The following is a 16,524-nucleotide window of genomic DNA, read 5'->3' on the forward strand; positions in this document are numbered from 1 at the left end:
ATTAATCTTATAATTAATTTAACTTTTGTGATTCATAATGTTATAAGAGATTATTTCTTGTAAATCACAGCTCAAATTTTATTATCCCTACCAAATATGGATCATCATCAAGATTTGATGGTTCTCCCCACTTCCAAATCCTAATGATAAACCATACTTAGTAGTTCGAAACCGTAAACAACAAAAATTAAAATAAAAAAGTATTTTCTCATTAACTTAACTAATAACACTTAATATTTACCCTAATTATAGCTCTAACAACTGCTAAGAATACATAACATTAATGAAAACTATTTTCATTATCTTCATCGGTCTCTGTCCTTGTGGCGGGGTAACCGATAAAGCTCTGGTCTTATCACTGATCGATGTATTATTTTGCAGGCAAGTATGGACTTTGGGTTGGTTCCAGATTTGAGATTTTGGAGATTTGGAGAAGAGAATTTTATTCCAAGCAATTACAATGTAGAAGATGCAGGATCGAGCACGATTAACGAGGGGACAGAAGCCAAAACCGGAGGAATCAGAGAAGCTAGGGTACTTAGATATAAGGAGAAGAGACAGACACGCCTCTTCTCTAAGAAAATTCGGTATGAAGTTAGAAAGCTCAATGCAGAGAAGCGGCCCCGGTTGAAGGTCTCTTTCTTCACCTTTACTGCACCCTTTCCATTGAATTAATTTAGGCAATGTTGATATTAATTGGCTCAAATCCCTACCAATCTATTCTTTATGCTTTATTAATTGCAGTCACTGCCGGAATAAATTGATGTGTGTTGGATTTGCAGGGGCGCTTTGTGAGGACGGGGTCTGATTGACCAGTCTCAACAGCAATAATTTTCTTCCGAGAGAGGAAAAACTTATCGAAATTCCCATGAATAATAACAACACAAACAATCCATATGGGGTGCTTCCATTGTTTTGTTCTCTGCATATTGTTTGAAAATTATAGAAACACACAGAACATGGGCAGGTAGGCAGGGGTAATAAACGCTCTCGCTATGTATCACAGAGGCCAAAAATCTGATACTCCCATCTCTTCTGTAGCTTACATATATTTTTTCATATACCAACACGGTCATGATAAAATGAATGGCAGAGCAACGCCATGATTCTTTTTCACATTTGAATCGAAATACTATCTTCAGGCTCATAAGCACATTACTTGCACACTGTTTACTGATGGTTCGGTTGTACCAACCTTTCAAAATCTTTAAAATACCATGTAATTTACATGCCATTCATGTTTACAATTTCAATAATTTTCTACACAATCCTTTAAAAGAAATAAATCAAACTAAATTATATAATTTCCATCTTACTAAATGTGGCTATGATCCCTAGCTTCCATTATCTTTCGTTTTGAGATTGTTAGATCCATTGCCAAAATGTTACATACCACATTGTCAGATGGGGTTGGGTACACCAATAATATTTACAATCATTACATCCCATATCAATACAGTATTTTCTCTTCTGCCTCCAAGCATATCCTATTTATAAAGTCCGTACATCACACAAACATTATAAATAGTATTAACATGGTATGAAAAAAAAAACGATGTAGTATTAACATGGTATTAATTTAAAATAATTCGCAATCAAAACATAGAAAATTGTACCTAAAACTTAGGATGTGATAATAAATATTTTGTAAAAACCCAAGTCCCACTGTCCCAAAGGTATTGAGTACTTTTCCCTCCTGAGTTGTTATTTTTTTCATTAGTTTCGACATATAAGATCTGACTAGGCTTGGAGATAAAAATCAACTGTCTTTAGTTTCGAGATGCGTAGTCTTTACATGAACATTGAAAGAGTTTCATTCCCTTTGCCCATCTATGTTGGTTGTGTTTATTAGTTATAATTAATTGGAAAATATAATGTTTAGTGTTTCTTAAGTTAAAAAATAAAAAATAGTATTTTATTGTAGTTCATAGATATAAAGCTGGAGATAGTTAGTATGGAGATTTTGATGAAATTTATTTAATATAATATGTTTTTTTATTTTAATATAATTAAAAAATGAGGAAAAGAGTAACAAACATGGATTTTGATGTTTGAGAGGAAGTTGTGAGGGGATATTAGGAAGTTTTTTGTTTATCTTGAATTTAATATTAGGTTTTTCTATATGTATAAATTTTTTGATATGGTAGTTGAAGCATCTAACTCTCAACAATTATGAGAGAGAATGGAAATAGTATAAGATTACTATGGAGATATGGATAATGTATCTATCTAGAGCCTTCTGAATTAAGCACATAATGCAAGATATGGGCCCCAAATTCTCATGGGAAGAAGATTGTGGTTGTGCAGTCCATGAATAAGAAAATAAGTGTGCATGTTTTAGTGGATGAGAGAGCAAAGAAGATTGTTGTCGTTGATTTTGTGGTTGTGAACATAGAGATAATTGTTGAAACAGAAACCAAACCACATGTGGGTGTTGACAGTGTGACTTTGAATGGATGGTGATATAAATATTTTTGAGTCGCATCAATTGGTGTGGAGTTCCAAATTTATATTAATGGGTAAGAAGGCAGTATAGAATCCCTTACCCTAAGTTAGAAGGCCAAGAGAGGTTCTAAGTAATTTGTTTGAACTGAGGAGAAAAGGCACTGAGAAAGGGCAAGTGTCGAGGAACTGTTAGGTAAAATAAGGACTCGTTTTGTGCTTTGCAGACCAATCGTGGGGGCATTGTGAATGTCAACAAGATTTGACTCAATGTTTTAAAGGTAGCATGTTGACTTTTGTGTGTGAAGAAGAGTGACCTTCATGTTTTCTAAACCATGTTAAATTGTGTTAATTGTTGAGTGAATCTTCCTCTTGAGGCATCATATCTACTTCTAGGGTGGTGAACTGTAAGAAAATTGCAGTGCAGTTGAGCTTATGGTTTGGTGGAGAGTGGCTCTCTCTTTATTCAACTTCTAGAAAACCTCAAGTGATAGAGATAAGTGTAATCATTTTTCTGTAACAAAATGGATTTGTTATCCAAAGCTTCATGAATGTTATCATGCGGCATTGTTGAGCATGTTGATGTTGATGAATTGAAACAATGTGTAATTATGCTTAGATATTGGTTGTGTATTCTCTTATCAATGAACTCTATAAACAATGATTTTCTTAAAGCGTGTTTCCTGAGGTTGATGTGAGATGTATGTTTTTGTGATGTATAACGTATAATTTGAATTAATATTTAAATTTTTTCATGTATTATGTTAATGTGTTGGGCCTTATTATGCCCACTATGGGATTAGACATTGCTAACATATTCATGACTGAAGTTGGAAGATTTGGAGGTTTTCTTTGATTAAATACCTTTGAAAGGTGTGGAAGTACCTTGGTTTTGACAACTCCAAAAGATAGTTTATTGATATGTTGTTAAGAAGTTAGTTTGATAATCTATTATTAAGGAGTTAAGGGAACCTTCTTTCGTCAAGAGATGAGCCAAAGTACTAGCCTCTCTGTTCGTAAGTGTCTAGATTTTGAAATATGAAATTGAACACCAAATGTGGGAGAATAACCCCATTTAGTTGGGTGAGGTTGTAGAATTGGCCATTGAGCTTCTCTTTGAATTGTCTGAGAAGTAGCCTAGTTGTGGGTAGAGCTTTGGATGCCTTTGAGGGTTTGGAATATTTTTGTACCTTCACAAGTCTTTTGGGAAAGTCTATGCATGTTGACAATAATTTTAGTTCTTTGAAGTAGGCCTAAATGCTTAGTGAAAACTTATAATTCCTTGTAAATTTGAGTATTGAAGTGCTTGTTCTCAACCCCTGGTCATATGGCCTATTAGGAGCTATGATCGTAGGCTAGAAAAAATTTAGAAGTTAGAATCAGGCTCTAGTGGAGACTTAAGGTTGTTCTAGATCTTTGAACATCTAGATTGTTAACGATTCCATATATGATAAGTGAGGATGTTCTTGATACTTCGGGATTTTGATGTCCAAACATATAGAAAACTTTATCAATGCACCTTAACCAAAAGTTTGGATATGGGATGTTGGATACCGGTAAAGTAAACCATGTGGTTTCTATGTGGTGCTCACAAGCATGCTCCTAAACCCTAAAAGTAGATGGGTGCTAATCTAGTGAGATGATGTGGCATGCAAATGTGGCATGTCAGCATGGTGTCTTGATGTGACATATAGGTTCATAGGCAATTACATTTGAGGTGGCATCCACATGGCATGGGTGATGTGGAGACCGAAATAATAATTTGGAACTCTGGAAAATTTATCGTTGTTGATTTCTCTCACATATTAAATGTTTTAGATATACAGATGCATGGAGGCTCATTACTTTGGCAAGGGGATGACACCATGGAGTGTTGGGAAGGATGAGTGAGTATGATAGTGTCAGGTTGGCTCTCAAGTGACACCCTGCATGGAAGAAGATGTGTAATTTTTCAAATAGCAAATGATTTGAGACCCAGAATCTCAATATCCAAATATTCGACTCTATCGACATTAGTATCCTTAAGTTATTCCTGGATCAAACATAATTGGGATGTTGAGGATCTAGAAGACTTGAAATCCATAAATACATAAAGGGATATATGGAAGGTCCTAGATCCATATGTGAATTGTAGGTTGATGTGCCTCACTAGGGTTGTGGCCCTATGAGGTGGTGGCATGTGTGCAGGGACTCTCACATGTAGCTAACATGGCTTTGTATGGTTGGGGCATGTGGACTACCGTGTGTATGCATCGTGTCAGTGGTATGGATGCTAGCTTGGCCCTAAGAATGTTAAATTGTTTGAGGGTCATAACTTGGCGTACAAACTTGAATTAGGATGAAATTTATCATTGGAAAGCTCTTGACAAATTGAAGATAATGAAAATCTCTGAAAAGAGTTATAAGGTGGTTGGAGAAAGAGGAATTTTGATAACTCCATCTCCATAAGGTAACATTAGAGGTTGGCTGTGAGCACTTCATTCCCTTAAAATGCGTCGAGGGGATTAAATGCCTTACACAGTATCAATGCAATTTTCAACACTTGCACTTAAAACAATGTAAACTTTGAAACGGGAACTGATAATGTTACCTGCTTCGTAGAGATAGCAAAAAAATGACCCGATTTTCAAAAGTGGTGATGCAGAATACACATGTTTTTTTTAGAACATGGTTTTTGGAACTTTAATTTTTTTTCATGTTCAAGGATGAAATTAAGTTTTAGAATGGTAGTGATTTTCATGCTGATTTTAAAAAGTGAGTATTCTGCATCACACCCTTTTTTTAAAAGACCTATTTTTTGACTTTTAATTTTCTAGTGTGTGAAATGTAAAAAATTATTTTCTAAATTTGATAGTTTTTGAAGTCGTCATTTTATTCATATTTTCTTGTTCTCTATCTTAATTTTTATTTTTTTTAGGGGGGTTTTTATTGTTTTGCGTTTTTAAATTAGAAAGTCGATAGTTTGAATTTTAGATAATCTACATATTTATACATCCTTAATTAATTTTTCAATCCACATGAAATAATTGTTTCTAAAAAACAACATTTTTTAACAATGGACATAAAAATAACCATTTTTAACATAAATATAACAAAAAAACTAAACGTTTTGATAATTTTTTGCTAGAATTAACATGTCAAAATCACATTTTTTATACAAAAATATTAACTAAAAATTGTCAAATAATAGTTTTTTTTATGAATTTCATGTCAAAAAAATAATAATAACAACTTTTTTTTTTTCAAAAAATAATAATTAACTTAAAAATCAATGCGAAAATCACAGTTGTGCTCTCTCTTTCTTTCACATACCAGACTCTTGATGGAAATTTCACCTCTTTTGAACTTTTCCAATCTGAGATTAGCTTCTTATCACTTAAAGCACTTGAAATATTTGTAGGCATGAGCTCAGGTGGAGTTCGTTCACCAATGTTTTTTGAAGATACACCTTTAAGACTCTTTGGTCCAGAAAGATTCACAAAAATTTTCCTTGATGCCATTTTCCTAAAAAAAAACACATAAATTAGTAAATAAAAAAACATATTAACTTAAATTAACAACAAAAATATACCATAAATTTTTTATTTGTATAATCAGAATTGCCCAGCCACCTCTAACGGGCAGGCGGGTCGATGGGCGAGCGGGAGGTCAGGTGAGGGATAATGAGACTAAGTGCACAATTAGGCAAGTATGGGCGAGCCCCTACCCATGCGCCCCCCACAACCCCCTGACAACTACATTGAAGCCCCGGCCCCATTAACTTATTCCTCTCACGAGAGATCTCTTGTCTGGATTCACTACACATTAATAATTAAAGTAACACACCTGATCCAATCTCTGAAAATGATGATGATGACAAATCCCTCGATATGATTACCAAGTTATTGTACTCCCTGCATCCATCAAATCTGTGTTTTCTCTTTGTTTCGCTCGCCAACTCTGTATTTCTTCATGGTCCATCCTTTGCATGCCACGCTAGATGTTTGTTTTCAGCTGAATTTTCTGTTTGAACGAAGCTTCCTAAGCTTCCCCCCCTTCCCGAACCCCCTCCCCTTCCCTCACCCTACCCCCTACCGTCCCCCCACACTCCTGTGCCCCATCCCCCCTCGCCCCTCGCCCCCGCCCCCCTCCATCCCCCCAAACCACCGCCCCCCCCCTCCCCCCCAATCCCCCCAAACCCCCTACACCCCCCAACCCCTCCCCGAGGGAGTAAACTTGTTTGAATAACAATAGAAAAGGTGTTTGGTTTTTTCAATGCATGTATAGAGAGTGATTTGTTGTTGATATTTAAGTAATGATATTTTTTTTATGATTGAATTTCAACTTAATCTTTAGGTCTTCCGTTGTGATAAGAACACACATGTTTGACATCATATTCTAGTGTAAAAATGTTGTTTCTACATTGATACATAGCTCAATCTCAAGTCTTTTACAAGTAGTTAAAGTGCCAAAAGGCACATGCAAGGGAGGTTGTGGGCTATTAGCTATAGAGCAATGAATACTACCATAGAGGGACACAACAATCACAAAAGGAGTCATTTGTGAGGAGATAATTGAGACTTAAATAAATATGGATAAGTAGGTGGCAATCTAAAACAACTTAACGTATCTTCCTTATTGTGTAGAAATCAATTTTAGTAATGTGATTGCGTGCATAAAATGAGTAAATATTTCCTTCAAACTTAAATCATTTAAACATCAAGCTTTGCATAGATGGTTTGTTTATTGAGTTATCAACATGAATAGTGCATGGTTTATTACCTTTTGCAAAGATTGGCCTTTGAAGAAATTTTGTATGAAATGTTTTGACAACATTTATCCTTCTATTAAAAATGTAAATATTAGAAGATGTACTTCCATTATTTTGGAGTTCCACCTAGGTTTCCATTGTGTCTTTTCTAAGCCATTTTTCCTTCACTGTAAGCATGTGTACAAATTTATTTATTAGAAAAAGTCAGAACAACAATTAGAAGCCCCGCTTCACTCTAACAGTGATAATCGTAATAATTAGAAAATATGATGGTATTCAACCTTGATTGAGGAATCCCCATGTATGGTCCATGTATTAGATATAGAATATGGATATGCAAGCATTGAGAAACATTTCTTGGAATTTGAATTGCTCAACTTTTCATTCTTTTTGAGCATGACCTTTTTTTTTTAAATTTTTTCAAATGCACTCAGGAATGCTAAAGTAATAGTGTTTTCTCAAATTTCAAATATAAAATGTTATCCTTTGCTAGACATTCATATGCATACATCAAATTCACATACTAACAAATAAATGCATTTTTTCCAACACATAAATGTAAAGACCTTATTTTTAAACATGTGTTTTATTTAATATTATCTTCACATTGATGAGTAGGGAGCCATGTAACATTAATTCCGATGTGATTATTCAACAAGAGTGAACACATCATTTGCTTTATAAATCGTTATTAAAAGAAAAATGGCATAATGTCACTACTTTTGGGATTGTGTTAATCGATGAGACACAACTCTATAGTATTGTTTCAAGGTTTCAAATAGAGTATATAAATAATTGCTTCTCCAATCCACTAATAAGTATGCCTTTCTTATTTATGTAATGCTATGATTTTCATATATGAATGTTCAACTATGTTGCCATTATTATTTGGGTTGAATCAATTACATATAGCCAAACATTATTTCCATTGATACCAGTGACCATTTTAAAATGCTAAAATCTCAAGTTTTTGTAGTTATAATTTAAGCCCATTGTGAAATCTCATATATTTTTCCACAAACAATACTGATCATTCTCCAAAGTTATTTCGCTCAACTCCATCGGAAAACTTTTGGTGATAGGCTTGCTGCCTTACCTTTTCCTCTCATTCCCTATGTTGTAAAACAAATTCTATGACTGTCAGTGTTCCACATTTAACTTGCTTTCCTAAAAATGCCCATTAAAATTAGTTGGATATGCCTAAAATAAGAGTTAAGAGTAAAGGATTGGTAGATTAATGGATGAAACAATATGTATTAGCTCATGTAATAGGAAGGAAAATCCTTTAAACTTCTGTGAAAATGTCCATAATGAGACAAATAACTCTATAACATCGTTTCAAGGTTTCAGATTAAGTATATAATTTCAATAAAATAGTAACCAAATAATTTCAATAATTTCAAGCAAATAGTAACCATAAGAAATACATACGATGAGATAATGGTATGAATGATTGTCGTAAATATTTGAATTCCCAGATAAAGCTGAAGTATTCGGATATGCATTAAAACCTTTTTTATACGCTAGGAAACTTACCATAAGTTAATTGAAACTTAATGGCCAAATGGCCAAATTATTATTTATTAATTTATTGTATTATTATTAATTTTTTATTTTTTATCGTATCATATAAAGACACAGGTTTTCACTTTTGCTAAAAAGTTGTAAGACACTGGTTTCTTTATGCATGAAAAAGTCAAACTCTTATTCTAACAAAATCAATTTTAAAATATAGTCCAAACCCAATACGTTAAATATCAATTTTAAAAGCTCTTATTTAGTTTTATGATATTTATTTTATTAAAATTTTATGATAATAATTATACGTAAATTAATTAAGTGTTGATTCGATTTTGGATACGATTTATCCATATTGGACGTGACCATATTCATTGCTCCCTTTAGAAATTCATTGGAACCCAGTAATTATGACTATGAGGTAACCATTCATTACTTTTAATGCATTCATTATAGTTTCTGCTTTCAGTCGTATTAAATTTATGATTTTCCTATGTTCCACATTATGTATATAATCAATTAAAATATCAATCATACATATCCATGGCAATAATGACTCCAATTAAAGTTATTTTTTCAATTCTGTTACACGAAATCCCCTCCGCGGCAGCACAGCGGCACCCCCGGGCCGCCCCGCCCCTCCCGACCGGTGGCGGGTCGATTCCCGGAATGCTATAGGCTTTACACAAATTCCCGGAATCATTAGTACAGTGAATCGTATTTTTATCTAATTGATTTCCCTATTGAAATCCTCATCTCTCATCCCTTTGTGGCCTTCCCCTGAAACTTTGCTATGACTATCGCTAGTCATTTTCCTACTCCCTTTGTGAACCTCCTATTTCCCAATGTGACTTGTAGTCAAGTCCATGTAACATGCATCCTTTATTATCCCGTTAACTAATACCTCACCAAGCTCCTCCATGGCCTAGTCTTTTGGTATTCCTGGGTTCTCTCTTCTAGAACATATTTCATTTGAGCACTGCTTTCTCTTTAGGCTGTTGCACTAACTTAACTCACTTCTTTGAGAACTTCCACTTGTCCTCTTTCCACTCTTTTCCTTCCAACCCCAGTTGCATCTTATCAAGGTTCTTTTACACAATTAGAAATGCTACTCACTCTTGGTTACAACTCTCCTAGATATAAGTCCCTGTCATAGGAACTTCCCAACAACTTTTATATTCAAATAACCAATGTTCTGCTCAATTTATTAAGAACAAAAAAAATGCCAACTTTACCTCTTGTTTAATCTCACTTGGACATACACTATCGCAAATTTTGCAAAGTAGATAATCCCCTCATTCTTCAAAGAACTTCAATGTTATTTCCCTTATTTAAACCCTTCATAGTTCAACCAATAAATTATTGATTCTCTATTTTCAATTGTAACAACCTCGGGTTAAAGTTCATGTAATAAAGGATAATAATGGAAAAATATGATCAAGGTCATGGGACACATATTCCAAGTTGAATGTTGGGCAAGCACTATAGTGGGAATCACTTTTGGTTTATTTTTGGCTACGGAAATTGGAGAAGGCATTGGCAAAGGAAAAGTGGAAATAATTGACATTTAATTATAAAAATAAAAGAAAATAGGAGAAAATGGAGGTGAAGAAACACATATTTGCATGCAAAGGAAATTAGAGGGAAAATGAAGAAAAATGAGACATCAATAATGAAAAGGCATAAGAGAACTAGTTCACAGCTTTTCTTAGTTGATATTTTATCAGTTTTGGATTGAGAAAAGTGTTAGAGAGAGAGAGAGAGCTCCAGGAGGAGAAAGAAAGAAAGAAAGCAAGCAAAGGAAGGAAAAGGAAAGCGAAGGAGAATAGAGGAAATCAACGAGAAGGTTAGATCATCAACTACAACAGGAAGATTTTGCAGGTAACAGGTTACATGTGTGATTTCCTAGTTGAGGTGTGAATGCATGGTTCATGCTTGTGTTTATTTGGTGCATTTGTTGTCATTGGCATGGGTTTTTCCCGGTTTGACAATGGTTTTAGCCTTGCCTTGCCATTTATTGGATAGCCATGGTGCGATGGGATTTATTCTTGGTTGAACTTTGGATTGCTAGAAGGTTTTGGAACTAAGTGAGGTGGTCTCAGAAAAAATCCCAAAGGTTGGGGGTGGAGATGGTTTTCTTTGAGAATCCCTTGATAGGTGGGTGGGGATAGGAAAATTCCTCAAGATATGGTCAAGAAATTCTAGCCATACAAGCTCAATTGGGTTTTGTGATCTCAGGACCAGTTTAATTGAGATCATAATAGTTTAAAGGTCAAGGTGGTTTAACGTCTAGATTCCATGGTTGATTGTGTCTCAGTTTATACCATGAGATTCCACTTTCATGCTTGGAATATGACACATGGATGATTGAATGAAAGAAATAATTGGTTCAACGCAATCTATGGTCAAGTGGTACGTGGATGTCCGTAAGTTGGTTGGATTTTGCATATGTTAATAAGAACTATTTTCCTATTGTAATCTATGATAACCTGTACTTGTTATTATGTCGATTTGATGGTTTTTTTCATGGCTAATATTCTTGTTATATGTTTGGTTATAAGCATGGTTCTATTATATTTTCTAGCTATGGTTCTTGTTCATAATTGAATAAGTATTTGAATGGTTGATGATTGCATGGGCTAACAAGTGTTGTTGCAACTACTTAAGAGGGGAATTCAAACCATAATTGCATGGAAGCAGGCCCATGCATGTAGTTGGAGGCCTACAACCACATGCTTTCCTTGTGCATGTGGTTGGGGTGTTAGGTCAATGAAGTAGGGTTCCAGCTCAGGGATTGACCACCTGGGGAAGTTTCTAAACTTCTAAGTTGTTTGTGGTCTTTGAGGGATTTCAGTAAAGTCATCAATTGTCCCCCCCACATCCATAATTGGAACTTGGAGGTTGGGTCATGACATAGTAGCGCTCACCTCAAATTTACCTTGGGGAGATTGTAAAAGGGGGTAAATGGGGAAGTTTCTAAACTTCTAAGTTGTTTGTGGTCTCTGAGGGATTTCAGTAAAGTCATCAATTGTCTGCCCCACATCCATAACTGGAACTTGGAGGTTGGGTCATGACATAGTAGCACTCACCTCAAATTTACCTTGGGGAGATTGTAAAAGGGGGTAAATGTGGGAGGGTAGTTACAGATTTATATCAGAGCTACCAGGTTCAAACACTTGGACTGGATGGGCGAATGAGATTGTTATGCATACATGTGAGTCGTATGTATGCATTGTAGTGGCTATGTTTTTCATCTATATAGTTAGTGTTACAGTTTGAGTTATCATGCATGGTATTGATAGGTTGATAGGTTGGTGTCATTATGTGAATATACATTTATATTGTTCTAATCCATATTTATTTGTGCAGAGGTGATAACCTCCCATGAACTTCACTAAGGTATGATTTTAATTATGTCAATTTTTGGTTTGTCTAACATGGTATGTTTTAAAGAAGAAAAAGATTAGAGATAACAAGAAGAATGGTGGATTATGATTTTAATTATGTCAATTTTTGGTTTGTCTAACATGGTATGTTTTAAAGAAGAAAAAGATTAGAGATAACAAGAAGAATGGTGGATTAAAGTGAGGTTACGATCACTGAAGATATATGAATTTCAAAAAATGGTACAAACGCAATGATAAATCTGCCCGTTTATAAAAATATTTGACATCTATTATTGTACTGTTCTGTGCATAATGCTTGCAAGTTGCCAACCATGAACGGATTATGATTTCACAAGAAACCATGTGCATTAGAATTCATGTCCAGGCTCGACTCATGTCCCAAAAATACTGTGTTTCTGCGCTATCTGACAACAACGGCCTTACACACTCAGCTTTAATGCACGCACAGCTTTATTGTAGGACGTACAATATTTATAGTCGTCCTTACCATATGGCCAAGGCTCGTGTGATTTGCATTTGCAGTAAGTATTTATTATTTGTGTGACTTCCAAATATATTGAGGTGCAGGAAGAACTGGCTTAAAGGGGCTTTAGATTTATATTCAATACATCGATATTAATGCAACCTCTATATTCTATGTTTTTGGGCATTTGTTTTCGGTAATAAATATATATTTTGTCAATAAGCATTAAATGAGCGAGTCTAGTTCATCTAGTGCCCATTAATAAATTACTTATTTTCAGCCATTTGTTTTCATCAATTTTATCTCTACTTATTTTCAGGAATCTGTTTTCATCAATTTTGTCTAAAACTTATACAACATTTTTCCTAAATCTCAGTTTTACTTGTCTAATTTATAATATTAAACATTTTAAGATCTAATAAAGTTTAAGGAAAAATTCTTTTATACCAAAAAAAACTAAACTATTCCCAGGAGTTTTGTGCAGAAAAAAACAAAAAAATCTAAACTATTTTGATACATTCAATTTAGTGTTGGTAAATCCCAGGCATTAAGTTAATGATTAGGTTATTTTACCAAGAACTTTCAATATTAATAGAGAACCTGTTAATACTTTGTGTCCTGTATGTTTGGATAACATCTTCATAAACTTGTTCCTTCTCGTTTGGTCTAATCAATAAAAAAAAATATTAACATTCAAAATACAAAATGAAAATGGCATGATTTAATAATAAACTTTTTTCCCTCTTTTACTTGGAGTATTTTCTGAATAATAGACTTTGTTCGAATTGAATCTAGATAACTGAACAAGTAATTAGCAACTATGGATAACAATATTAAAAATTTTTAAAGGTAATTTTAAATCATTTTAACTAGGACATTTTAGTTAAAGATTAAAACTAACCTCATAATTAACTTCTGTGATTCATAATGGTATGAGAGATTGTTTCTTGTAAATTACAGCTCAAATTTTATTATCCCCACCAAATATGGATCATCATCAAGATTTGATGGTTCTACCCACTTCCAAATCCTAATGATAAACCATACTTAGTAGCTCGAAACCATAAACAACAAAAATTAAAATAAAGAAGTATTTTCTCATTAACTTAACTAATAACACTTAATATTTACCCTAATTATAGCTCTAACAACTGCTAAGAATACATAACATTAATGAAAACTATTTTCATTATCTTCATCGGTCTCTGTCCCCGTGGCGGGATAACAAATAAAGCTCTGGTCTTATCACTGATCGATGTATTATTTTGCAGGCAAGTATGGACTTTGGGTTGGTTCCAGATTTGAGATTTTGGAGATGAGAATTTTATTCCAAGCAATTACAATGTAGAGGATGCAGGATCGAGCACGATTAACGAGGGGACAGAAACCAAAATCGGAGGAATCAGAGAAGCTAGGGTACTTAGATATAAGGAGAAGAGACAGACACGCCTCTTCTCTAAGAAAATTCGGTATGAAGTTAGAAAGCTCAATGCAGAGAAGCGGCCCCGGATGAAGGTCTCTTTCTTCACCTTTACTGCACCCTTTCCATTGAATTAATTTAGGCAATGTTCATATTAACTGGTTCAAATCCCTACCAATCTATTCTTTATGCTTTATTAATTGCAGCCACTGCCGGAATAAATTGATGTGTGTTGGATTTGCAGGGGCGCTTTGTGAGGACGGGGTCTGATTGACCAGTCTCAACAGCAATAATTTTCTTCTGAGAGAGGAAAAACTTTTCGAAATTCCCATGAATAATAACAACACAAGCAATCCATATGGGGTGCTTCCATTGTTTTGTTCTCTGCATATTGTTTGAAAATTATAGAAACACACAGAACATGGGCAGGTAGGCAGGGGTAATAAACGCTCTCGCTATGTATCACAGAGGCCAAAAATCTGATACTCCCATCTCTTCTGTACCTTACATATATTTTTTCATATACCAACACGGTCATGATAAAATGAATGGCAGAGCAACGCCATGATTCTTTTTCACATTTGAATCGAAATACTATCTTCAGGCTCATAACCACATTACTTCCACACTGTTTACTGATGATTCGGTTGTATCAACATTTCAAAATCCCTAAAAAAACTGTGTAAAAAAACGTTGTAGTATTAACATGGTATTAATTTAAAATATTCGCAATCAAAACATGGAAAATGTACCTAAAACTGAGGATGTGATAATAAATATTTTGTAAAAACCCAAGTCCCACTGTCCCAAAGGTATTGAGTACTTTTCCCTCCTGAGTTATTATTTTTTTCATTAGTTTCGAGATATAAGATCTGACTAGGCTTGGAGATAAAAATTAACTGTCTTTAGTTTCGAGATGCGTATTCTTTAGATGAACATTGAAAGAGTTTCATTCCCTTTGCCATCTATGTTGGTTGTGTTTATTAGTTATAATTAATTTGAAAATGTAATGTTTAGTGTTTATTAAGTTAAAAAATAAAAAATAGTATTTTAAGTGTAATTAAGAGATATAAAGTTGGAGATAGTAAGTATGGAGATTTTGATCAAATCTATTTAATATAATATGTTTATTTTATTTTATTTTAATATAATTAAAAGTTGAGGAAAAGAGTAATCAACATGGATTTTGATGTTTGAGAGGAAGTTGTGAGGGGATATTAGGAAGTTTTTTGTTTATCTTGAATTTAATCCTAGGTTTTTCCATATGTACAAACTTTTTGATATGGTAGTTGAAGTATCTAACTCTCAGTAATTATGAGAGAGAATGAAAATGGTATAAGACTACTATGGAGATATGGGTAATGTATCTATCTAGAGCCTTTCGAATTGAGCACACAATGCAAGATATGGCCCCCAAATTCTCATGGGAAGAAGATTGTGGTTGTGTAGTCCATGAATAAGAAAAGAAATGTGCATGTTGTAGTGGATGAGAGAGCAAAGAAGATTGTTGTCGTTGATTTTTTCGTGGTTGTGAACATAGAGATAATTGATGAAACAGAAACCAAACCACATGTGGGTGTTGAGAGTGTGACTTTGAATAGAGGGTGATATAAAGATTTTTGAGTCACATCAATTGGTGTGGAGTTGCAAATTTATATTAATGGGTAAGAAGGCTGTATAGAATCCCTTACCCTAAGTTAGAGGGCCAAGAGAGGTTCTAAGCAATTTGTTTGAACTGAGGACAAAAGGCACTCAGAAAGGGCAAGTGCCAAGGAACTGTTAGGTCAAATAAGGACTCCTTTTGTGCTTTGCAGAGCAATCGTGGGGACATTGTGAATGTCAACAAGATCTGACTCAATGTTTTAAAGGAAACATGTTGAATTTTGTGTGTGAAGAAGAGTGACCTTCATGTTTTCTAAACTGTGTTAAATTGTGTTAATTGTTGAGTGAGTCTTCCTCTTGAGGCATCATATCTACTTCTAGGGTGGTCAACTGTAAGAAAATTACAGTGCAGTTGAGCTTATGGTTTGGTGGAGAGTGGCTCTCTCTTTATTCAACTTCTAGCAAACCTCAAGTGATAGAGATAAGTGTAATCATTTTTCTTTAACAAAATACAAAGCTTCATGAATGTTATCATGCGACATTGTGGAGCATGTTGATGTTGATGAATTGAAACAATGTGTAATTATGCTTAGATATAGGTTGTGTATTTTTTTATCAATGAACTCTATAAACAACGATTTCCTTAAAGCGTGTTTCCCGTGGTTGATGTGAGATGTATGGATTTGTGAAGTATAATGTATAATTTGAAATTGTTGAGCATGTTGATGTTGATGAATTGAAACAATGCATAATTATGCTTAGATATTGGTTGTGTATTCTCTTATCAATTAACTCTATAAACAACGATTTTCTTAAAGAGTGTTTCCCATGGTTGATGTGAGATGTATGGTTTTGTGAAGTATAATGTATAATTTGAATTAATGTTTAAATATTTTCATTTATTATGTTAATGTGTTGGGCC

At 34.1% G+C, this 16,524-nt stretch overlaps 2 protein-coding genes across 2 annotated transcripts; both read left to right on the plus strand.

Moving 5' to 3' along the window:
- The first annotated feature begins 217 nt into the window (after positions 1-217).
- Positions 218-1,147, plus strand: LOC149206104 (zinc finger protein CONSTANS-LIKE 7-like). The gene is made up of 2 exons (XM_089393632.1): positions 218-633; positions 783-1,147. Exons 1-2 carry the CDS (start codon positions 388-390, stop codon positions 810-812), a joined length of 276 nt encoding a protein of 91 aa, XP_089249758.1. The 5' UTR covers positions 218-387; the 3' UTR covers positions 813-1,147.
- An 11,343-nt stretch (positions 1,148-12,490) lies between these two features.
- Positions 12,491-14,609, plus strand: LOC149206105 (uncharacterized). Its single transcript, XM_089397596.1, has 3 exons — positions 12,491-12,638; positions 13,896-14,095; positions 14,245-14,609. The coding sequence occupies exons 1-3, from the start codon at positions 12,491-12,493 to the stop codon at positions 14,272-14,274; spliced, it is 378 nt and encodes a 125-aa protein (XP_089253722.1). The 3' UTR covers positions 14,275-14,609.
- The last annotated feature ends 1,915 nt before the right edge of the window (positions 14,610-16,524 follow it).

The sequence above is a fragment of the Pinus tabuliformis genome, chromosome 1_2, assembly GCF_031772625.1.
Source record: "Pinus tabuliformis cultivar Carrire ecotype Pingquan chromosome 1_2, CPIR1, whole genome shotgun sequence".
Taxonomy (NCBI): domain Eukaryota; kingdom Viridiplantae; phylum Streptophyta; class Pinopsida; order Pinales; family Pinaceae; genus Pinus; species Pinus tabuliformis.

Excerpts from the sequence above, each read along its gene's own strand:
- LOC149206105 (XM_089397596.1), top strand. The coding sequence starts at position 12,491 with ATGTCCCAAAAATACTGTGTTTCTGCGCTATCTGACAACAACGGCCTT. Across the intron at positions 12,639-13,895 it reads TCGTGTGATTTGCATTTGCA|ATGAGAATTTTATTCCAAGC; the intron begins GTAAGTATTTAT and ends GAGATTTTGGAG. Across the intron at positions 14,096-14,244 it reads AGAAGCGGCCCCGGATGAAG|GGGCGCTTTGTGAGGACGGG; the intron begins GTCTCTTTCTTC and ends TTGGATTTGCAG.
- LOC149206104 (XM_089393632.1), top strand. The coding sequence starts at position 388 with ATGGACTTTGGGTTGGTTCCAGATTTGAGATTTTGGAGATTTGGAGAA. Across the intron at positions 634-782 it reads AGAAGCGGCCCCGGTTGAAG|GGGCGCTTTGTGAGGACGGG; the intron begins GTCTCTTTCTTC and ends TTGGATTTGCAG.